General features: G+C 44.1%; 1 protein-coding gene across 1 annotated transcript in view; it reads right to left on the bottom strand.

The window, feature by feature from the left end:
• The window catches only part of LOC126267462 (venom allergen 5-like), a 79,901-nt gene that overhangs the window by 21,008 nt on the left and 32,878 nt on the right, over nt 1-26,015 (bottom strand). Inside the window, exons 2-3 of the mRNA XM_049972732.1 lie at nt 19,473-19,584; nt 3,057-3,221 (exon numbers count right to left, since the gene is read on the bottom strand). Coding sequence (XP_049828689.1) covers nt 3,057-3,221; nt 19,473-19,584 — 277 coding nt within the window. The remainder of the gene's footprint in view (nt 1-3,056; nt 3,222-19,472; nt 19,585-26,015) is intronic.

Genomic DNA, 26,015 nt, shown 5'->3' with positions numbered 1-26,015 from the left:
TGGAGCAAGATGAGGAACGAATGAGTGAAGGAACCAATCAGTGTGCTTCCCTCTACTGCATTTTTTGGTTTAAAGAGGGGTAGTACTCTCCGTGGGTCTGCCAGTTGCTATATTTTTCAGCAGCCAACTAACGTGATTAGAGTGCCCAGAACTTAAGTAGAGCACACCAGTATCAGCAGACGGTGCGTCATTCCAGGTTATACACTACTGGCCATTAAAATTGCTACACCAGGAAGATGATGTGCTGCAGACGCGACATTTAACCGATAGGAAGAAGATGCTGTGATATGCAAATGATTAGCTTTTCAGAGCATTCACTCAAGGCTGGCGCCGGTAGCGACACCTACAATGTGCTGACGTGAGGATAGTTTCCAACCGATTTCTCATACACAAACAGCAGTTGACCGGCGTTGCCGGGCAAACGTTATTGCGATGCCTCGCGTAAGCAGGAGAAATGCTGAAAATCATTTTCCGACTCTGATAAAGGTCGGATTGTAGCCTATCGCGATTGCGGTTTATCGTATCGCGACATTGCTGCTCGCGTTGGCGAGATCCAATGACTGTTAGCAGAATATGGAATCTGTGGGTTCAGGAGGGTAATACGGAACGCCGTGCTGGATCCCAACCGCCTTGTATCACTAGCAGTCGAGATGACAGGCATCTTATCCACATGGCTGTAGCGGATAGTGCAGCCACGTCTCGAGCCCTGAGTAAACAGATGGGGACGTTAGCAAGACAACAACCATCTGCACGAACAGTTCGACGACGTTTTGCGGCAGCATGGACTATCAGCTCGGAGACCATGGCTGCGGTTACCCTTGACGCTGCATCACAGACAGGAGCGCCTACGATGGTGTACTCAACGACGAAGCTGGTTGCACGAATGGAAAAATGTCATTTTTTCGAATGAATCCAGGTTCTGTTTACAGCATCATGATGCTCGCATCCGTTTTTGGCGACATCGCGGTGAACAGACATTGGAAGCGTGTATTCGTCATCGCCATACTGGCGTATCACCCGGCGAGATGGTATGGGGTGCCATTGGTTACACGTCTCGGACGCCTCTTGTTCACATTGACGGCACTTTGAACAGTAGACGTTACATTTCAGATGTGTTACGACCCGTGACTCTACCCTTCATTCGATCCCTGCAAAACCGTACATTTCAGCAGGATAATCCACGACCGCATGTTACAGGTCCCGTACGGGTCTTTATGGATACAGAAAATGTTCGACTGCTGTCCTGGCCATTACATTCTCCAGATCTTTTTTCTTGATGAACTATGGTATCGTGTTGAAGCTGCATGGGCAGCTGTACCTGTACACGCCATCCAAGCTCTGTTTGACTCAATGCCCAGGCGTATCAAGGCCGTTATTGCAGCCAGAGGTGGTTGTTCTGGGTACTTATTTCTCAGGATCTATGCACCCAAACTCTGTGAAAATGTCATCGCATGTCAGTTCTAGTATAATATATTTGTCCAATGAATACCCGTGTATCATCTGCATTTCTTCTTGGTGTAGAAATTTTAATGGCCAGTAGCGTAGTTCGCAGCTTTGGCCATTCCTATCACGGCGATTAGCGCCAGTTAGTGTTGCCACGCTACTACGGCCGTCACGAAAGTAGACACCACAAGGTCACGCACGCTCCCTGCAGCCCGCCGGCGCTAAACGCTATGATTCGCCCTCTGATAGCCTTGTTGCCGCATACACACCGTTAAACTGAGACGTAGGTCAGGCCACCTCAGTGTTCTGTGTTCTCGTGTGATATCATGTGTTCACGTGTGATTTCAGTCTTCCATGGAACAGTGCACTGACGCGTGTCTGGTCGTGAGCGGAATGCAGGAGCAAGGGCCTACGTGTATCGCTACTGGGGTCAGTGTGCGTGAAGGGCGTAAAGACATTCGAAAACAATCTAAAATTCTCTTATAGAATGTACTGAAGATTTTTTTACAGGTCTGGCTAACAGTGAAGAAGGTAGGAATAATAAAATGACAACAAAGCTTTGTGATATTACCAAATCGACTGTATTTCGTATTGTGTAGCGACACCAGTAGGATCTATAGACGTCACAAGAAAAAGATGGAAACGGCTCTTACGGAATTGGACGATTTTGACGAAAAGATAGTATGTAGAACTATACTCCGATACTACGACAGGGGACAGTACGCGACGGGTAGAAAAATATGAGGTTGAGATATCTCTGTTCTTTATCTTTCCCAGTCACTTGGTTTTTGATTCAGAAAATAAAATGATGGACAAAAAATTTTAATTGAATGCGGCGAAATTGCAGCAGCGGTAACGACGTTTTGTGTAAAATGCACCTACTGCGTGCTTAGGATAACGGTCTGTGGGTATACTTCGATAAACCTTCAGTTTCACAAATCTAGATGAAAAAATATATTTTGCTGGACTTCAACGGACAAACTGATGTGAAAGTACCTACAGTTACTTTTAGATAGCGTATATCGGCGACATGGGTGATGGGTGCAGAGACGAAGGGTCATTAAGAGCTGTAAATAAATTTTCGTGAGGTAGAGTATATTCTCGGCCGTATTAAGGCGAGCTGTCGGAACTAAAATCCTGGCGGCCGCACGCGACTTCTCGGGCGCTGTCGCACACGGAGTCTCTCGTAAAAGAATGCGTGCATACGTGACACGGTACCATAATGATGTCTCAGATATTACCAAAATTAATTTCATAGTTTTCTTAACAACTTTGTCGCTGGAAGTTTCTACAAGGTGCGACAGAATCGAATTCGTGAGAGATGTTCACAACGGTCCATATGGCTCTGAGCACTATGGGACTTAACATCTGAGGTCATCAGTCCCCTAGTATATAGAAATACTTAACTAAGCTAAGGACATCGAACACATCCATGCCCGAGGCAGGATTCGAACCTGCGACCGGAGCGATCGTGCGGTTCCAGACTGAAGCGCCTAGAACCGCTCGGCCACATCGGCCGGCGACACTTAAAAGCTAATGCTATGTTGTTGTGATTACGCTGAGCAGAAGAGACGCCCTGCCCAACAGTTTAAGTTTGTGCGCCGAGTACAGACCAGAGTGTTCATGTCGGCGGCCGGTGGCTGCGGTCCAGGCCGGCCGCGGCGCTCTCTGCCGGACGCCACCCTGTCGCGGAGTCTGTTGTGGGCTTCCACGACGGCCGTGGCGTCTGCTCCTGTGGTGCCGCTGTGTACCACCTTGTGGCAGGCGCTTCCATAACCCTGAAAAATCACCAGGTACACATCGTCTCATATTAAATTGGCATAATTTCACAATCGATTGTCGAAGCAAAGTCGATCGCTACACCTACCAACAAATTGTGAATCTAATCAAAATTTACTACAGGTGTATTCCATTTTTTTCTTGTATGTATGTACATCTACTTCTACATCCACACTCCGCAAGCCACCTGATGGTGTGTGACGGAGGGTACTTTGAGTACCTCCATCGGTTCTCCCTTCTGTTCCAGTGTCGTATTGTTCGTGGAAAGAAAGATTGTCGGTATGCCTCTGTGTGGGCCCTAATGTCTCTGATTGTATCCTCATGGTGTCTTCGCTACGTAGGAGGGAGCGATATACCGTGAAGGTATGTTCTCGAAACTTCAACAAAAGCCCATACAGAGCAACTGAGCGTCTCTCTTGCAGAGTCTTCCACTGAAGTTTATCTATCATCTCCGTAACGCTTTCGCGATTACTAAATGATCCTGTAACGAACCACCCTGCTCTCTGTTGAATCTTCTCTATCTCTTCTATCAATCCTATCTGGTACAGATCCCACACTGCTGAGCAGTATTCAAGCAGTGGGCGAACAAGTGTACTGTAACCTACTTCCTTTGTTTTCGGACTGCATTTCCTTAGGATTCTTCCAATGAATCTCTGTCTGGCATCTGCTTTACCGACGATCAACTTTATATGGTCTTCCATTTTAAATCACTCCTAATGTCTACTCCCAGATAATTTATTGAATTAACTGCTTCCAGTTGCTGACCTGGTATATTGTAGCTACATGATAAAGGATCTTACTTCATGTGTATTCGCAGCACATTACACTTGTCTACATTGAAATTCAATTGTCATTTCCTGAACCATGCGTCAATTCGTTGCAGATCCTCCTGCATTTCAGTACAACCTCTCGATATACTACAGCATCATCCGCAAAAAGCCTCAGTGAACTTCCGATGTTATCCACAGGGTCATTTATGTATATTGTGAATAGCCTGCGGAACACCTGAAACCACTCTTACTTCGGAAGACTTCTCTCCATTGAGAATGACATTCTGCGTTCTGTTATCTAGAAAGTCTTCAATCGAAACACACAATTGGCCAGATAGTCCATATACTCTTACTTTGTTCATTAAACGACCGTGGGGAACTGTACCAACGTCTTGCGGAAGTGAAGAAACACGGCACTTGCCTGGGAACCCGTATGTAAGACATATTTATCACAAGATCATAGCATTACTGATTATTTGCTGTTTCCATAGGCACAGACTCCTTCAAGAGATCCATATTTCGAACTTTTAAGCCACTTCAGTTTGTAACGTGTCCACATTTTCGGACCTTACATAAGCTGCATAACGGCGATACCGAATAAAATCCCCAGCAAATAACGATAGTATTGACAACAGGAAATAATTAGAGCCATCTCATGTACTGAATAACAAACGATTTACCCTTTTAACGAGAGGGCCATGAGTAATATATAGCAAAGTGCACGCAGCTTGGAGGCGGACAGGGCACTTGACTAATGACATTGGAAAGACTCAATTAGCTTTAACAAAAGAAAGCCCAGGTGCACTGCAGAAAGAAATAATCGAAAACCAATATAATACCTATCAAAATAAACACGGCAGAGACGCAAGTAAGTGACCAGAGTACATTAACGAGTGGAGACCCTCGCAAGAAAAATAAGAATTTACCTTTAACGTGGGAGCAGTAGCCAGACGTGTGACGTAGTAGAATCAATGTGAGTATGACAACGTCGTATTAAAGCACTTTGAGAATTCAAATAAGACACAGAGACAGAGAGAGCGGGCGCTCACGTCTAACGGCGGGCTACACACACCTGCTTGTGGTAAAAGCGCGGTGCTGACTCTGATTTACGTTTGCAAAGTGAGGGAGACACGCTTCACGTATCGTGGCGACAAGCGTAAAGCGATAGTTAAATATTCCCGGGGATCTTTTCTGGCTGAATTTTGCGCACGTCGCTTGAACCCAGAGCGAGTGTGCAATTGCCATTAATTTCGACTAGGGAAATTTGAATATACCGCGGAACGCAGAGCGTTTGAGCCTGATTACTTTCAGTCAAGGCCAAAGTAGGGAATTATCTATTTCAGATCGAGCACGGAGACAACGCTATCGCAATTGCCGTTTGGTAATGTACGAAGTGCTTTTGGCGAAATTAAATGTTGACTCCAATTTTGCGAGAGCTGCATACTCCAGCATGCGTACACTTTGAATAGAGAAATTCAAGAGCTAATTACTAATGTACCCTCCAATGAATACATGAGAATAGATTACATAAAGTCATCCTCTTCCAACTTACTTTATTGTACAGCTACGACGTAGGTGTAATTTTCACTCCTAAAGATTTACTTGTTTCAATTGATAACATGTTCACATATATATATATATATATATATATATATATATATATATATATATATATATATATATATATATATATATATATATATATATATATATACTTTGATTAATTACATATTCAATGTTTAAATATTAATTGATTTATTGAGAGAAGAAGTAATTGTACTTGCTTATTGATATAATATGGAAAAGGGAGAGATTGTGTAATCATTTTAGGTTAAATCCCAAACTTGTCATTAATGTCAATTTATGTATTCTTGGACTGTCACAGTAGCATTTTTGAGTCTTTGAGATAGGGCCAGAATTAATAGCTATGTGGAATGTCTGTATACCACCATGGGCTTGAGAAGACAGTCAGAACGTTATCCTTTGCCGCATTCAAAATTAACAAATCCAATGACACATTACAAGTTCATCATCTCATATTTTATTACCATTAAGAAATGCAATGCATTTTGTTCTGAAATCAGATTGGTTTTATGCAGGATTACAGTACACCATACTGTTCCTCATTCTTTCGGCTAGAAAACCCAATTTTTTAACATGATGTCCGTTGAGTGTGGCGGCCTTACATCACGTTAATGGGAGCTCGTGTATGCTCACACGGTACCACTATTCTGGTCGACATTGGAGCCAACGTCTCACTGCGTCAGTAACCTGCTCACCACCCGAGTACTGCTTCCCTCGGAGCACATACTTCATTGGGCCAAACAGATGGAAATCGGATAGGTGGGAGATCTGGGCTATAGGGTTATAACACCCCAATTACAGAAACCCTAATAAACAACTCTTTGTTGTAAAAGAAGTAGGAAAATTAGTCATCCGGACAGTGATGGCAGCTACTGACGGCAAAATTTACACTTGTGATGATATGGTCAACAGAACTGCCATGTGAATAATATTTGTCATGAAATAGAGACTGAATTAAAGAATACGATAGGATACGCAACAAAAACATCAAAGAAGGAATTGCAAAATAATTAATAACGAAAGTTAGAGCCCAGATGGTAAATTGGCTAAAGATAACATTTACCATAGAAGAGAGTTGTAGCCGCATCGAAAAGGAAGTTCAATGTGACAACAATGTAACTCGGAAATGGAAATGTTAGTTTCAGTTGCTATCTAGTCGCTCTCTAGCACTATTGCGATAGTAGTATGCATGTAAGCGCTAGTAGATTGTTGTAAGCTAATCGTAAGTTTGAAAGTTTTGCGATGTAGACTGAAGTATTATTCAGAAGTCATACTAAAGCAAAGTCATCTTTACCGTTAGCAAGATAACGGAATAACAATTTTATTAACTTAACATCCTCGCAATTCCATAATGTGGCCACGACTCGGGTGATAGAGTCAAGATTTTATATTTTTAATATTCAACATCCATTATCTAACTGGGCATAATAAAAAAAAATGAACTAGAGTTAGCCAGTTCGCGCCAGCGGAAAAGTCTGTCGCGGACTCACAACAAAAGACAACTGGTGGTCATCATTTCAGGTCAAGGGAGTCATCGAGGGATGCAATTGCCGCATTTATCAGTGAAGAAACAAGAGCGGCTTTCACATTCTGACGTGCTGCAGTATTGAGATATTGACATTAATCACGAAAGACGGTATCTGAAATATGACCAAACCACGTGGGTAATTTGTGTATTTCTACTAGTTACAGGGGGGCGTTGTCGTGAGCGACGGACGCCGTTCCACGTCATACCGACTGGGACAACCATCACCACCGAGTCGTGTCAACTCTAAGGAGACCCGACGTCACAAGGTGGATGAAGAGGAAGAGTTCAGTGAAGTTCTGTGAGCTCCTCTCCGGTGCTCAGACTTGTCTAAGTCCATGCGTAGTCACGGAGAAGGAGACATTCGTTTGCATTTCTGTGGCGATGAACACTCTGAAGATGTATCTTCACTTTCCTGACAGTAGCATAACACACTTCCGAGGTGTTAGCTGCAGATTGAGGGAGGTCATCAAACAGAATACCCCCTTAAGAATCCCAGAAGACCGTTGGAGGGTGCGGCTCTGAACTTTTTCTTCGGAGGAGAAGTAATGTGGCGCAACTCCATGGATGGCTGTATGTTTCCGCTTCGAAATAATGAATCCGTGTTTCATCGTATATGACCATGTTCCACCAAAAGCTCTTACCATCAGCTTTGTAACGTGCAAGCAGTTCCGCACAGATGATCCTTCGTTCCTCTTTAATGTCTTCTGATAGGCGACGGGTAATCTAGCGCACATAAACTTTGAATATCTACATCTACATCTACATGGATACTCTGCAAGTCACATTTAAGTGCATGGCAGAGGGTTCATCGAACCACCTTCACAATTCTCTATTATTCCAATCTCGTATAGCACGCGGAAAGAATGAACACCTACATCTTTCCGTAGATCCGTACGAGCTGTGATTTCCCTTATTTTATCGTGATGATCGTTCCGCCTAACGTAGGTAGCTGTCAAAAAAATATTTTCGCATTCGGTGGAGAAAGTTGGTGATTGGGATTTCGTAAGAAGATTCCGTCACAACGAAAAAGGCCTTTCTTTTAGTGATTTCCAGTCCAAATCCTGTATCATTTCTGTGAAGCTCTCTCCCATATTTCACGATAATACAAAACGTGTTGCCTGTCTATGAACTTTTTCGATGTACTCCGTCAGTCCTATCTGGTAAGGATCCCACACCGCGCAGCAGTATTCTAAAAGTGGACAGACAAGCGTAGTGTAGGCAGTCTCCTTAGTACACTGCTGGCCATTAAAATTGCTACACCACGAAGATGACGTGCTACAGGCGCTAAATTTAACCGACAGGAAAAAGATGTGTGCTTTTCAGAGCATTCACACAAGGTTGGCACCGGTGGCGACACCTACAACGTGCTGACATGAGGAAAGTTTCCAACCGATTTCTCATACACAAACAGCAGTTGACCGGCGTTGCCTGGTGAAACGTTGTTGGGATGCCTCGTGTAAGGAGGAGAAATGCTTACCATCACGTTTCCGACTCTGATAAAGGTCGGATTGTAGCCTATCGCGATTCCGGTTTACCGTATCGCGACATTGCTGCTCGCGTTGGTTTATATCCAATGACTGTTAGCAGAATATGGAATCGGTGGGTTCAGGAGGGTAATACGGAACGCCGTGCTGGATCCCAACCGCCTTGTATCACTAGCAGTCGAGATGACAGGCATCTTATCCACATGGCTGTAGCGGCAGCCACGTCTCGATCCCTGAGTCAACAACCATCTGCACGAACAGTTCGACGACGTTACCAGCAGCATGGACTATCAACTCGGAGACCATGGCTGCAGTTACCCTTGATGCTGCATCACAGACAGGAGCGCCTGCGATGGTGTACTTAACGACGAACCTGGGTGCACGACTGGCAAAACGTCATTTTTTCGGATGAGTCCAGGTTCTGTTTATAGCATCATGATGGTCGCCTTCGTGTTTGGCGACATCGCGATGAATGCACGTTGGAAGCTTGTATTCGTTTCGACATACATGTGTATCACCTGACGTGATGGTATGGGGTCCCATTGGGTACACGTCTCGGTCACCTGTTGTTCGCATTTACGGCACTTTGAACAGTGGACGGTACATTTCAGATGTGGTGCGACCCGTGGTTCTACCCTTCATTCGATCCCTGCGAAAACCTACATTTCAGTGTGTAAGACGTCGTGATCCCCTGACCTTCATTACTTACATATTCCGCCATCACAATCATATTCCGCACATCAAGACGCTTCATTCAAACCCAGACTCGATAAGATAAAGTAAATGTTGTATGAATTCATGTAAACGATATGCAAATAACAAGTAAGTACACCATGGTTGAAATACTCGAGGCTGGTGTACATACATACATTCCAGACACAACGGTCACAGGAGCTTTTAGTCCAGGAGAGAAACCACACAACGGGACACCAGTCCCTTCAGAGGATGACCCAGCCTATGTCAGCAGGTGACCGCCAGTGGAGCGGACAGCGTGGGCCCGAGGAAAAGGGGGAACGACCCCGTGTTCGACTTAAAAGCAAATTCCGCTACGTTGTGTGGGAGCGGCCAGCGTACACATTCTTTACACATAGGACGCATTTCAGAGATTTTCACTGGGAGACAGCAAACGCCAAACGCCGACACTACAAATTTCCGGCTTGGTCGCCTTAAATGAAACGTCATTCTGCCGTTTTAGAAGAGCAATACTGATTGGCAGCCGATATTTCTGTCGCCTCGAGCTGAAGGAGTAATGGAAGAGACTCAAAGATATGTCCCTTCACATCTGGCGTGGAGAGGGGCCGTTCTATTGTCGCTCATGGAGCGAGGAACAAATCTCTCCTCAGTACTTCATTGGGACAGCACCTCTGTCGAGAGCGAATCGAAGTGCGACTCTCTATATTGAGTCCTTGGGATTAAGCGTTGTTCACTGTGTTGGTCAACAAACTTGTTGTGTGGTGTGAATTGACAGAGTTATCGTTCAACGCCTGCGAGCGAATGTTTGAGTAGCATCACGATGGACTGGTTATCTGACCGGTGTACCACGCCAATAGTTAGACTAGGGGTGAATAGGAATCCTTGACTTCATCAAGGCGTACAGAAAGTTTGATTGGCGAAGATCAATCCAGATAAAACAAGAGTTATCTTATTTGTCAGCAGCGAGCAGTGCAGACATCAGTCATCGCAACTTACGGTATTGTGCGCTACAACTATTGCAAGCCCCTTATTTCCTCCACAACAGTACACTTCACTACATTTCACAGGCGGATGCCTCGACCGCACCTACCATCATTCTAAAGGATAATTATTCAAATTGAGTAGGCCCGCCTCTCAGGAATTCTGCTAAGTCAACAACCATCTTAATCTTTGTATAGAAATTTCATTAGCGAATCATATCCTTGAGATGTAACTTCACATTCCGAAAAGAACCAGGATATAACTTGTTCTATTTATAACTAAAAGTGCCATTGTTATTTCTCAGAATTTTTGCAAAATAAATAATAACTTTCGTTAGTTTCATGTTTTTCTTACACTAACTAGCACTACTCCAGTACGCAAGTATCCCACTAGTTACGTCAGAAATTTTGTGAATCTTTGTGTCATTTCCTTACAGCGGACGGCTCCAGAAGATATTTATTGCTGAACGTTTTTCAGGCATTTCTCTTTAGAACGTTAGGAGCGTTTGTCTGACTTCTGTAGTAGTGTGGGGGTAGAAATTGCATCTTGCAGGAGCCACAGGGTAAAGGGTACATCTCAGATTAATCCGTTGCGTAGAATAACAGACTCTCAGACCAACCTCCACGCTCACAAGCAGGATAATGGACGACCGCACGTTGCTGATCCTGTACGGGGGACTTTCTGGATACAGAAAATGTTCGACTGCTGTCCTGCCCAGCACATTCTCCAGATCTCTCACCAATTGAAAACGTCTGGTCAATGGTGCCAGAGCAACTGGCTCGTCACAATACGCTAGTCACTACTCTTGATGAATTGTGGTATCGTGTTGACGCTGCATGGTTAGCTGTACCTGTACACGCCATCCAAGCTCTGTTTGACTCAATGCTCAGGCGTATCAAGGCCGTTATTACGGCCAGAGGTGGTTGTTCTGGGTACTGATTTCTCAGGATCTATGCACCCAAATTGCGTGAAAATGTAATAACATGTCAGTTTTAGTATAATATATTTGTCGAATGAATACCCGTTTATCATCTGCATTTCTTCTTGGTGCAGCAAATGTAACGGCCAGTAGTGCAGGTTTGTTACATTTTCCAAGTGTACTGCCAATAAAACGCAGCCTTCGGTTAGCCTTCCCCACAGCATTTTCTATGTGTTCTTTCCAATTTAATTTGTCCGTAATTGTAATACCTAGGTATTTAGTTGAATTTACGGCTTTTAGATTAGACTGATTTATCGTGTAACCGAAGTTTAACAAATTCCTTTTAGAACTCATGTGGATGACCTCACACTTTTCATTATTTGGGGTCAACTGTCAATTTTCGCACCATTCATGTATCTTTTCTAAATCTTTTTGCAATTTGTTTTGATCTTCTGATGACTTTATTAGTCGATAAACAACAGCGTCATCTGCAAACAACCTATGACGGCTCCTCAGATTGTCCCCCAAATCCTTTACATAGATAAGGAACAGCAAAAGGCCTATAACACTACCTTGGGGAACGCCTGAAATCACTTCTGTTTTACTCGATGTCTTTCCGTCAGTTACTAAGAACCCCTCTGACAGTAAATCACAGATCCAGTCACATAATTGAGACGATATTCCATAAGCACGCACTTTCACTACAAGCCGCTTGTGTGGTACAGCGTCAAAAGCCTTCCGGAAATCCAGGAATACGGAATCGATCTGAAATCCATTGTCAATAGCTCTCAGCACTCATGTGAATAAAGAGCTAGTTGTGTTTCACAGGGACGATGTTTTCTAAACCCCTATTGACTGTGTGTCAATAGACCGTTTCCTTCGAGGTAATTCATAATGTTCGAACACAATATACGTTCTAAAATCCTGCTGCATACCGACGTTTTTCGAGGATTTGGGGATTAAAATATTCAGTCTCGCTACGACAACCCTGTGTTCACTAATCCCTATATCGGTTTTGATGCTGGTTATTAACTCAGGATTATTTGTTGCTAAGAGGTCAAGTGTGTTTTCTCAATCGTTCACTATTCGCATAGGCTCATGAACTAACTGCTCGAAATAATTGTCAGAGAATGCGTTTAGCACTATTTCGGATGATATTTTATGAGTACCTCCGGAATGAAACATGTATTTTCGCCAACATATCGAGGGTAAATTGAAGTCACCACCAACTATTACCGTATGAGTCGGGTACGTGTTGGAAATCAAACTCAAGTCTTCTTTGAACCTTTCAGCAACTATATCATCTGAACTGGGAGGTCGGTAAAAGGATCCAATTATTATTTTATTCCGGTTGCCAACAATGAGTACTCCAACTGCTGGACGAATGTGGCAGAACTATCAACAGGTATGTCCACAGATATGTTGAGCAGCAAGGTATTTGATTGCGATCTGTCAATCACCTCGAATGAGAATGTCCTCAAGTTCCAGCATTGCACAGTCACAGTTATCTGTGGTTATCCAGCACGCGGGAGACAGAACAGATTTGCGCGACGTCGCGATGATTACAGGAGCCTCGTCCTACCACTCACCACGCTTTTATTCACTAACAGGTCTCGGGAGACATTCTGCACGCGCCTATGAATATTTGTGATGCTCTGGTTTTCTGCCAAAAGAAACTCAATGACAGCTCTCTGCTTGGAATGCATCTCCATTACAGACACCGCTTTGAAGGCTGTGTATAGCATCGTTACCTATGAGAACTTCAGGAAACTATAGCGGCTGAAGCGGTAATGTTATACGATGTCCCACTACAAATTCCGCATTTTTTCAAACGAAACTGACCGAGAAAAAAGTGTCGCATTACTTTTTAATGTCCCGTACAACAACTAAGCATCATCGTAGAATTATAGGTTACCCCTGAGGACTTACTCATTTGGCTAATGTAGTTACAAAAGGCAACTATTGTCCAGTGTTAAAACACAATTAAAAGACTCTTATAAAAAGCTACATATAGTCAGCAGATGCTGGAGTACAGAAGAATATGTTTTACATATAAAACTGTAATACTAACAAATCAGCTGTATTAATATTACTAAACTATAAATCAATGATGTGTACATGTTCATCAATGGTCTGCAATTCAGTCTTAACTGTTTGGCAGCGGGTTCTAGAACTTCATTCAAACTATTTTCTCTAACGTTCCACTCTCGAACAGCACGAGGGAGAATGTCTCTCACTTTATCACGATGGCTGTTTCTCCCCGTGTGGGTTGAAGTTAGCTATATAAATTCGCATTCGGAGGAGAATGTTGGAGCTTCAAATTTCCAGAAAAGGTCTCCCGCAACGAAAATCGCCTTGTTTTATGAATCGCGACTCCAAATCGTTTACTGTATCCGTGACGCTCTCTCTTCTATTTCACGATAATACAAAACGAGCTTCCCTTCTTTGAACTTTTTCGTTGTCCTCCGTCAATCCCATCTGGTAAGAATCCCACACCGCGCAGCAATGCTCTGGAAGATGACGCACAAGTGTAACATAGAAAGTCGCTGTATTAGTTTCGTTGCATCTTGTAAGAGTTTTGCTAATAAAACACAGTCTTTGCTTCGTCTTCCGCGCAAGATTTTCTGTGTGATGGATCTAGTTTAAGTTGTTTGCATTTACAATCCCTAGGTATTTAGATGAATGTACAAACTTTAAATCTGTGTTATTTATCGTGTGATCGAAATTTAACGGAATTTTCTAAATATTCATTTTCTCACCATGCAAATATGTCGTGTAAATCATTTTCTAATTCGTATAGATCTTTGGAAAAATTCACTAGACGGCAAACGACAGATGCATCTGCAGATAATGTAACAGGGCTGCACAAATAGCCTCCTAGATCGTTAATTTTAAGTTCTTCATAGTTTAGGAACTAATACAGATTCGCAAAATCTAAAGTCACTTTTGGAATCAGCACAAAAATTTCTTTAAGATGAGACACTTTCTGTATCAATTCTTAGTCGTTTAAAATCTTGTAAAACATTCGTTTACTTAATTTTGCTGAAACGGCAGACAGAGTTATGGAAAGAAATCAGGGATTTAAATATGGTTACTACCCGTTATCCTACATCCAAATAAATTTAATATGCAACAGAAAACCTCTTCTAACATTAATAAATATTAAGTGATTGCATCAGTTAGCTTAATTCTACACTGAAGAACCAAAGAAACTGGTGCAGGCATGCGAATTCAAATACAGAGATATGTAAAATTGCAGAATACGGCGCAGCCGTCGGCAACTCTTATATAGAACAAGTGTCTGGCGCATTTGTTAGATCGGTTACTGCTGCTAGAATGGCAGGTTATCAACATTTAAGAGCGTTTGAACGTGTTGTTACAGTCGGTGCACGAGCGGTGGGACACAGCACCTCCGATGTAGCGATGAGGTGCATATTTTCTGGTATAAACATTATTCATCATAAATCTCTGTTGTCTACATCGATTACAGACGTTGAACAGAATCTTTTTATTAAATTATTCATGTATATAGTATTTTATATTTATGTTTATTAATTTGTTGTTCTAGCCAATGCATAGGCTATTGGAACGCAGGATCACAGCAACAGATTATTATTTGCAGCGAGTTAGCTCCTGGACACGAAAAGAAACGTGTGCAGCTCGGCCTAATGACTACACCGAGGTATTCTTTTTAAATAGAGCCATGCGCACCTAGCACCTAGCACAGGTAGAGACGCAACTGCTTTGCTCCTAAGGGGTGCTGTTCAGAAGAGCAACAACTCAGCAGTAACCGTTAAGTACCTTTGCAACTGGGCCGTCGTCTGGGATACGAATTTAATCCCATTAGAATTACATTACCACATTGTGTGATCCAGGTCCCTATCTATTGAATATTTGTAATTTTTGTTGGGTCTTATAGCGTAAGGGTTTGCATAATTTAAAGCCTTTAGAACTACGACTGTAATTCTACGAATTTACCATATTCTGTGAAGCAGGTCCCAAATGTATTGCATAATAGGCAATTTGATTGGGGACTCCAAGCATACTAGTTTGCAGCAACTGTGTGCGTGAGACTCAGTAGTAAAAGTTTGTTGTGGAGAAGTTAGGCGCAGAACTTCAAGAAAAAAGAAGAACGCTGCTCTAAGGCATGCTGAGTTCGAGTCTGCAGCTGCCAGCGGGGGCTGAGATCCCGATGGCGGCAGCGGCATTAAGGGCAACCGGTGGAGCCTTCGTTCATCAGCAACAGCTTTAGTATCTGTGATCCCACAGGATCATTATCGGAGTTGGAGCTTGCAATGACTAAGCAATTACCCATTCTGTGTAGTTCAGATAATGCTAGTAGGCCAGTTAGGTCTGAACGTAGTAGTACTTACATTGTTTCAATGGCGTGGTCAAAGGACGTTTTGTCATATTTGAACTGTAATGAGGAGACAATCCAGTCTAGCATAGGGGCACTGAGTACGAAAATGGAGCAGGGAAAGTCTGAGCTCAGTTCAAATATAGAAAGTGTACAAGATGAGGTGGAAAAATAAAAATCAGATGTTTAAGGGGTTTTCGACAAAAACTAGAAGCTATAAGGCAGACTTGGGCAAAATTTCTGAGGAGCCAGTGCGATAGAAAAGTATTTTGGCGGAAAGTTGGGAAAGATTCAGGATGAGCCGGGTAGTGGTGTTAACAATTGTATGCTGAGGCAAAATACGTTTGACGAAGTGACAACTAAAGCGGATAAAAAAGAAAATGGCTCTGAGCACTATGAGACTTAACATCATCAGTCCCCTAGAACTTAGAAATACTTAAACCTAACTAACTTAAGGACATCACACACATCCATGCCCGAGGCAGGATTCGAACCTGCGACCGTAGTAATACCGCGGTTCCGGACTGTAGCGCCTAGAACCGCACGTTCACCGCGGCCGGCAAAGCGGTTAAAAGTTTAGCAGGTAGAGTAGTAGAAGGAGAGAAAGAGATGCTTAACAGTAGATAACATTTTGAATCTGTATTAAATAAAGAAGGTGTGCAGCATGAACGGTAGTTTAAAGACCTGAGGACAGAAAGTAATTTTTTATCAGCAAAGCAGGCTACTACTTTGGTAGGTGTTCCATGGTTTAATTTAGGAACAACCAAGTGTTTTGAAAATGACAGAAAATGCCAACCAGTTGACTTTCTTGTTAGAGGAATGTCGGAAGAGGCAAAGATTAAGTTCGCTAAGACATCCTGAGGACAATGCACAATTACGTGCAAATTTAATGAGTGCTTCATATTCTGCCTATGAAGTGTAAGAGAGTTATAACCTGAACAAATTCTGGAACGAAGCGAAACACACGCGAGTTCAGAATGAGTTGCTAAATGGACCAAGTTTCAGACACGGAAGCGCGTCGATGCGGGATTTTTGTCTCTCATACCATATGGCACGATTCTGACTTTGTGACACGGTAAGCTAGCGGGTAGAGGCCACAGTGTCAGGGATGGCATCAAACCAACTGTAGCAGGTGGTCCGCAGTATTCATTTAATTTACAGCTTGTATTACTATCACAGGTTGTATGGAAGCCCTAGTGAACGCTCTACATATCATAGTACTGCCTCCACTGGCCTGCCACTTCGGCGGAGTGCACGTGTCGAGCAGTCGTGAATGACGCAATATCCGGACACAGCCATCCAGCTGGTGAAACAAAAAGCAACATTGATTCCACAAGGAGACACGTTTCTATTGTTCCATGATCCAATATCGATGGCAGTGTCCTAACTGAAACCGTAACTGACTGTTCATTACGTCAGTATGGGTACATGTAGGAGCTGTGTGCCGTGGAACATACCTGTGCCTCCACGTCCTGCATCTTACATACATACTACACACTCCGCAAGCTACCGTATGGTGCATGGCAGAATATACGCTGTACCTTTTACTATTCCATTCGAAACCAGAGAGAGGGAAAAATGTTCTGTATGCCTCCGTACGAGCCCTAATCTATCTACTCTGACCTTCACGGTCTTTAAGCGAAATGAACGCTGGCGGCAATAGAATCTCTCTGCAGTCAGCCTCAACTGCCAGTTCTTTAAATTTTATCAGTAGTGCTCCTCGAACAGAACATCTCCTTCCTTCCAAGCATTCCTATTTGAGTTCCAGAAACTTCTCCGTAATACTTGCTTGTTGTTCCAGCCTATTGGGAATAGATCTAGCAACCCTTCTCTAAAATGCTTCGATGTCTTCCTTCTAATCATCCGCATTATCTTACACTTTTTTTCACATTTAAAGCTAGCTGACATACATCACACCAATAGAAATTTTGCCTATGTCATCCTGCATTCGCTCAACAAGGACACCTTCTGACACGCCGTAGCATCATCAGCAAATAGCCGCAGACTGCCGCTAACCATGTCCGCCAGAACAGAATCAGAAGTCGTATCACATTTCCCTTGTCTCTGATGAATACTCGCCGTCGAGGACAACAAACTGGATTTCCTGTCCCTACGTTAACAGTCGGCAATGCGGCGCCGTGACAGAGGCTTTACGGAAATCTAGGAATATATAAAACCCGCCTGCAGTCCTTCAACCGTGGTTCGCAGGATTTCATCTGAGAAAAGGGCAAGCTGAGTTCCGCACGAGCGAAGCTTTTTAAAACAGTGCTGATTTGGGGACAGAAGCTTTTCCCTCTCTAGGAAATCTGTTATATTCGAACAGAGAACATGTTTAAGGATTCTGCAGCGTCTGTAATGTCGTGTGATGAGGCGCGGATGTCCAATACCCAGTCGCTTACTCAAGGTTTCACCGGCCTTCAACCACTCTCTACAGTTGATGACGACAGTAGCTCACTACAACTGACCAGCTTCGTCGAAGTGCTCGATAACAAGCTCCAGGCTGCAACCATCAGCCCTTTGACAGAGCAGCTCGTATCAGTGGATTTACCCATTTGCGACTCGTGTCGTCGCTAGAATGATTCCCCATTCGTCTGTGCCTCGCTTGAATACCTTCCTTGGGGCATCACGTGATCTCAGTCACCAGACGGTATTCAGTCTCGTATTGGTCAGTGGTCACCACATCTGACTAAAGAAATTTCCGACTTTCGCTGCATTGGAGCAATGAAATAACTCAGTGATGACTTACAAAAATTTGTGCCTGACCGAAACTCTAGCCCGGCGAACGGTCGCCTTAATCGATTCGGCTATCCGAGCATGTCTCCTATGCTACCAAAATCTCCATATACCACACAATAGAAAGTAGTATCCCCTGTTTATTTTTTCTCTTCGCTCGCAGCCCTACCTAATGTATTACTGCTAGAGGCCGGACTTTTGTGCATCTACAATGAAAGATCGATATGCCATCAGGCGTGTAATTATGCAGGCATTGTACAACTATGGTCACTATATTTTGGCTGATCAGTGAACAGTATGTTCCGACAGTAAGAGATGTGGGTAAACGGCTACAATCTTGAGCTCATTGTTGCGACTCGCTGTATCAATCAATCATTCATATTATATGGCGGGGGGAGGGGGGGGAGAGCAAAACAAAGGGAAGGGATTAGCGATGTCAGCTGCATCAGGATATTATGTGGAGTCAGTGGCGGGGACTGAAAATGTATGCCGAACCTGGAATCTTTTGCTTTGTAGACAGGTGCGTTAACCACTTGGGGACACAGTGTTCATCGCAGTTGCGCAAACTATCTCGGCTTGTCCGAAAGAACGTACACTACGAATTCATATAGCCAGTTATATGTCGGTAGATGGCTGTGTCTTGTACCATATATTCGGAAATCGTTTACTATATTATATACTCATCATATACCAAAATATTTCACCATTAAAATCAAAATAACATTTTTCGAGGTACATTAACTGTAAACCTCCTCTTCCATTTGTCTAGTACAAATGTTTATTTTGCCATAGATTCAACGTCTAGTGTTGACATTACTTTTCTAAACGCCGCTTTGTTCTGTTATCCGAATTGTTACGTACATTTCATATCCTAAATGGTTCAAATGGCTCTAAGCACTATGGGACTTAACATCTGACGTCATCAATCTCCTGGACTTAGAACTACTTAAACCTAACTAACCTACGGACATCACACACATCCATGCCCGAGGCAGGATTCGAACATGCGACCGTAGCAGTCGCGCGGTTCCGGACTGAGCGTCTAGGACCGCTAGACCTCCGCGGCCGGCCGCAGGATTCGAAACTTGCGGCCGTACCACCCGCGTGGTTCCGAAATGAAGCGCCTAGAACCGCTCGGCAATTTCATATCCTGGTTAAATAAAAGTATGAACTACATATACGTAAGTCCGATGGAGCTCACCTGGTAGATACACAACGTGTGATCGCTGCAGATGTCGCAGTAGCTACTGTCGCACTCCGTGCCTGGCAGCAAAGCAACAAGCAGAAAACTCGCTACAGCTGCTGCACGGATCCTGCAACACGAGATCGTTAACTTAACATCGGTTTTTACCAGAGAACTGTTCTTCTATCCTGTTCTGCATTAAGTACAAGAACATTCGGTTAACAATGCAGATACCAGCAGTAGGAGAGCCTACTAAACGGGCGTCTGATAAGAAGGAAGGTAAAAGAGATAGACGTGTCCTCGAATTCCTCACTGTAGAACTAACTCCACCAATGGAAATGTGTGAGGCACGGTTTCAGTAATGGTGGAAAGTACGTCACGAAAAGCCACACAGCGGTTGACCCTCCTGAAGTGTCATTCCATATAATGAACATCCCTTCGATCAACTCATCTGTGATGGTGAGAAGGTTACGACAAACGAATTGTGTGCACAGCAAAATGTTGGTCTTATGCCATAGTCAAGACGCTATACAAGCTACAGTAAAATGTGTTCGCAATCGGCCTTGCTGATACTTATGCGAGACAATAACTAAATAAATCATAGAATGGAAATTTGTCGGAATGTATTCGATCAATACGAGGTTGTAGGCGACAGTTTCCTGCACACCTTCGTCACCGGGAATGAGACGTCATTACACCACGAAGGCCGGATCCAAAAGAGAGTCCAAGGAATGGCGACATGAGAATTCTTCTACAAAGTAGAAGCTGAAGTGATGTGCAGCATGTGGGACTTACATAGGATACTGAACGTATACAGAGAAGAGCAGAACAGACGGTGGTATGTTTCTACGACCCGTAGTATGGTGTCACAGAGATATTGAAGAAAGCCGCGCGGGCGTAGCCGAGCGGTCACGCGATGCAGTCATGGACTGTGCGGCAGATCCTGGCGGAGGTTCGAGTCCTCCCTCGGGCATGGGTGTGTGTGTTTGTCCTTAGGATAATTTAGGTTAAGTAGTGTGTAAGCTTAGGGACTGATGACGTTATCAGTTAAGTCCCATAAGATTTCACACATATTTGAACATTTTTTTATTGAAGAAACTGAAGAGACACTTGGATATAGAAGAAAATTAGCCCGAAAAATCGTTCATACAGAGTTTCTAGAACCAGCTTTAAGTGTAGAGTCTAGGAATAATATACAAGCCCCTACATATCGTTCCTGTGGGTATTGTGAGGACAAGATTAGATTAATCACAGCGACCACAGAAGCGTTTCAACAGTCATTCTTCCCGCGCTCCATAAGTTCAGATGGCTCTGAGCACAATGGGACTTATGCTGTGGTCACCAGTCCCCTATAACTTAGAAATACTTAAACCTAACTAACCTAAGGACATCACACAAATCCATACCCGAGGCAGGATTCGAACCTGCGACCGTAGCGGTCACGCGGCTCCAGACTGTAGCGCCTAGAACCGCACGGCCACTCTGGCCGGCGCTCCATAAGTGAATGGAACGGGAAAAAGCACTGAAAGTGGTTCAACAGCAATTTATAAGTGATCACCGCCACCCTCAGTGCAGGGGAAACAGTTCGCTGTGTTCATCCATGAGATCCAGAGCGCCGCGGACAAGGTGCCCAGGCTGAAGTCGTGTTCGTTGACTCGAGGAAACTATTCGATACAGTTCCATGCTCTCAGCTAGTGATAGAACTAGGAACTTATGGAATAAACGACCTGATTTTTGACTGGATTCGTGACTTTCTTGCAGATAGGACTCAACAAGCCGCTCTTAATGGAACAAAACTGACAGATGTAAAGGTACACTCCTGGAAACTGAAATAAGAACACCGTGAATTCATTGTCCCAGGAAGAGGAAACTTTATTGACACATTCCTGGGGTTAGATACATCACATGATCACACTGACAGAACCACAGGCACATACACACAGGCAACAGAGCATGCACAATGTCGGCACTAGTACAGTGTATATCCACCTTTCGCAGCAATGCAGGCTGCTATTCTCCCATGGAGACGATCGTAGAGATGCTGTGGAACGGCTTGCCATGCCATTTCCACCTGGCGTCTCAGTTGGACCAGCGTTCGTGCTGGACGTGCAGACCGCGTGAGACCACGCTTCATCCTGTCCCAAACATGCTCAATGGGGGACAGATCCGGAGATCTTGCTGGGCAGGGTAGTTGACTTACACCTTCTAGAGCACGTTGGGTGGCACGGGATACATGCTGACGTGCATTGTCCTGTTGGAACAGCAAGTTCCTTTACCGGTCTAGGAATGGTAGAACGATGGGTTCGATGACGGTTTGGATGTACTGTTCACTATTCAGTGTCCCCTCGACGATCACCAAAGGTGTACGGCCAGTGTAGGAGATCGCTCCCCACACCATGATGCCGGGTGTTGGCCCTGTGTGCTTCGGTCGTATGCAGTCCTGATTGTGGCGCTCACCTGCACGGCGCCATACACGCATAAGACCATCATTGGCACCAAGGCAGAAGCGACTCTCATCGCTGAAGACGACACGTCTCCATTCGTCCCTCCATTCACGCCTGTCGCGACACCACTGGAGGCGGGCTGCACGATGTTGGGGCGCGAGCGGAAGACGGCCTAACGGTGTGCGGGACCGTAGCCCAGCTTCATGGAGACGGTTGCGAATGGTCCTCGCCGATACCCTAGGAGCAACAGTGTCCCTAATTTGCTGGGAAGTGGCGGTGCGGTCCCCTACGGCACTGCGTAGGATCCTACGGTCTTGGCGTGCATCCGTGCGTCGCTGCGGTCCGGTCCCAGGTCGACGGGCACGTGCACCTTCCGCCGACCACTGGCAACAACATCGATGTACTGTGGAGACCTCACGCCACACGTGTTGAGCAATTCGGCGGTACGTCCACCCGGCCTCCCGCATGCCCACTATACGCCCTCGCTCAAAGTCCGTCAACTGCACATACGGTTCACGTCCACGCTGTCGCGGCATGCCACCAGTGTTAAAGACTGCGATGGAGCTCCGTATGCCACGGCAAACTGGCTGACACTGACGGCGGCGGTGCACAAATGCTGCGCAGCTAGCGCCATTCAACGGCCAACACCGCGGTTCCTGGTGTGTCCGCTGTGCCGTGTGTGTGATCATTGCTTGTACAACCCTCTCGCAGTCTATGGTGGGTCTTGCAGACCGGTGGCAATGTGTTCTTTTTTCCATTTCCAGGAGTGTAGTTTCAGGAGCACTCAGCGAAAGCTACTGTTTACAATACGTACGAGGAGAAGTCAAAAAGTAAAGGGACTTTTGCAATTTCTCGCCGTGGGGCTTGGTAGCACTGCTAGTATCCGAGGCCGAAGTATTATTGCTGCAACAGTTCTATACAACTTGTCACTCTTATTTCCGCCTTAGCCGTTGTATTGTAGCAGACCGTGAAACGTGTTAGCTCCATTGTCTATGTGCACCAAGGAGGAAATGAGGGCAGTGATTCGGTTGTTGTTGGCGGAAGGTGTTAAATTTGCGAAAATAATTCGTGGAATGCAAGTGGAGTGTGATGACTGCTGTTCGTCGCGAATCAAAATCGAAAAATGAACAGAGCGCTTCAAACAGATAAGAACATCTCTATGTGACGCGGAACTATCGGGCAGGCCATCGACGTCAACAACTAAGGACAATTTGGAAGTCGTTGAGGATATGGTGATGGAAACCAGACAAATCACTGTGGACAATGTTGCCAATACTTTACATATCAATCATGGTTCAGCGCATTCCATCTTACAAGGCAGGCTAAATTTTCTGAAAGAACTGTCAGTGCAACGTAAGGTGCAAAGGATGGACATCTCTCGTAAACATTTGGCTCTTGTCATTGTGAGGAAGATGGATTTTTGCAGCAAATCGTTTCTGTGGACGAAATGTGGGTGCATCAACACGAAACAGAAAGTAAAGCTGCGAGCATGGTTTGGAAACACCATCATCACCAAAAGTTTAGAAATTTAAATGTCCACCATCAGCTGGTAAGATTAGGCTAACAATATTCTGGGACATGGAAGGTGTGGTAACCGTTCATTTCGCCACAAGAGGCGAAATTGTAAACAGTGAGAAGTATTGTGATGTGTTGCGAACTAAACTGAAACCTGCAATCAGATTCAAATAGTGTCATCCAGCAGTGAGATAAACAGACTGCTGGAACAGTAAAGGAGTTGGGAGTCGAATTATTGGAACATCGGCCATGCACTCCAGACCTGTTACAAGCGATGACCATGTGTTTGGACCATTGACGGAAGCGCTCAAGGGAAGAAAATTTGCAACCGATGCAGAAGTCATACATGTAGTGCAAAATTGGTTAAAGGTTCAACCAAGAAACGTTTTTCCGACGAAATCAAAAAACTTGTGAAACGTTAGAGAAAGTGCATTGAAGTGCAGGGAGGTTATGAAGAAAAATAATGTGTGTTTCAATTCCATCATTAGAATAAGTATTCCTTTTCTCAAAAGTCACTTTACGTTTTGACTTCTCCTCCTATAAAAGATCAAGTGGATTACGGTGGCAGCTCCACGAAGCTGTCCATTGCCACGCCAGAAGGCCTTAGCGAAATGCAGTGAAACCTACACACGTATATATATGAAGGTGATATCTGTTCTTTTGGACATGTCTCTTACCGGAATCGGCAGTAAAACCGCGAGTAATGAGTATAATGGGCAGGGGCACAATGAATATAGTGTGGGACAATAAGTTGCGAATGTGGGTCTCACGGGAGGCGTGCCAGAGATAAGTCCCTGTAGTCGCACTATCCTCTGCGTCCTCGGTGGCTCAGATGGATAGAGCGTCTGCCATGCAAACAGGAGATCCCGGGTTCGAGTCCCGGTCGGGGCACACATTTTCAACTGTCCCCATTGACTTATACCAACGCCTATATGCAGCTAAGGGGATTCATTTCACTGTAAACCTACACACGGTCTACAACTGGTGTGCGGACTGTCGGCTGACCATGACAATAATCCGAATAAATTGGCGAAGCGATGCTACAACAGTTGATGATGCCGTTTGCGGTCAGTAACTGGAAACACTAACAAAGCAACACTTCAATACTAGATCGGTAAACTGCGATTCCGTAGATTACTTTCAAACTAACTTGGACGGGATGCATCTAGAAGTTTATGATACATAATCTCTCATTTCAAAGATCATTTCATATGAAGGACAAAGAGTTCGAAGATGGAAAGGACATTGGTGGAGAGAACAGACTCACAACGAAGATTATAGACACTCTTCAAGTGTATTATGACAAGGCCGTCAGACAGAACCTATCCAGTGTAAGAGAAGTAAAACGTGCAGTATGGGCTACACATTTTCACGTGGTATTAACAAATGAGTATCCCATGTGTGTCACATACGCTGGTGTAAATATCTACAAGCTAAACGGGTAACAGCTCCTCCATTCACAAGTAGAGGCCCTCAAATTGTATACTGGATGTTGTGAGACCCACTTACATGTTTCTGGCCAATTTGGAACTTCCAAAAAAAGCGTATTCGTGGCAAAACCCAGAATCCAGATGGGTCTCTATATTCACGCACCCGTGGAAATGATGCTCTGAGAATTGCAACTTACGATGCAGTTCTTGTAATTAATAATGAAAACGTAGGGAGGATGAAGGTATTAGAGAAAATGGGCTTTTAGGTAGAAATTTTCACTCAAGATATCTTGAAGAAATAGATTTACAGAAACGCAGCAAAAGAAGCAGGCGAAAGCGAATACAAGCGCCTCAAAAATGAGATTGACAGGAAGTGCAAAACTGATAAGTAGGAATGGGTAGACGACAAATGTAAGGATTTAGAAGAATATTTCACTGGCGGAAGGATAGAAACAGTGTACAGGAAAAATTAAGGAGGCCTCTGGAGAAAAGAGAAGCAGCTGTATGAATATCAAGAGCTCATATGGTAAACCAGTCCTCAAAGGAAAGGAAAAGCTGAATGTGGAAGAAGTATATAGAGGGTCTATACAAGGGAAGTAATATTGAAACCAATATTATAGAAAGGTAAGTGGACGTAGATGAAGATGAGATGGGAGATATGATACTACGTGAAGATTTTGACAAAGCTCTGAAATATCTAAGTTGGAACAAAGCCTCGGGAGTAGACAACATTCCGCCAGAACTAGTCATAGCCTTGGGTGAACCAGCGGTGATACAGCTCTTCCATCTGGTGTGCAAGATGTTAGAGATAAGCGAAACACTTTCAGAGTTCAAGAAGAAAAAAAATGGCTCTGAGGCTATGGGACTTAACATCTGAGGTCTCTTAGAAGATACTTTTTACTGGAATATTCTCTTTGAAATTCCGAAGCTATCAGGGGTAAAATACAGGGAGGGCAGGACTATTCACAACTTGAACACAAACCAGACGTCAGAAATAAGAATCGAGAGGCTTGAAAGGGAAGCAGTGTTTGAGAAGGGAGTGAGACAGGGTTGTAGCCTATCCCCGAAGTTATTCAATCTGCACATTGTACAAGCAGTAAAGGAAACCAGAGAAATATTTGGAGTAGGAATTAAAATTCAGTAGAAGAAATAAAAACTTTGGGGTTTGCCGA

This window comes from Schistocerca gregaria, chromosome 4, assembly GCF_023897955.1.
Source record: "Schistocerca gregaria isolate iqSchGreg1 chromosome 4, iqSchGreg1.2, whole genome shotgun sequence".
Lineage (NCBI taxonomy): Eukaryota > Metazoa > Arthropoda > Insecta > Orthoptera > Acrididae > Schistocerca > Schistocerca gregaria.
This window is presented reverse-complemented; position numbering and strand designations above follow the sequence as displayed.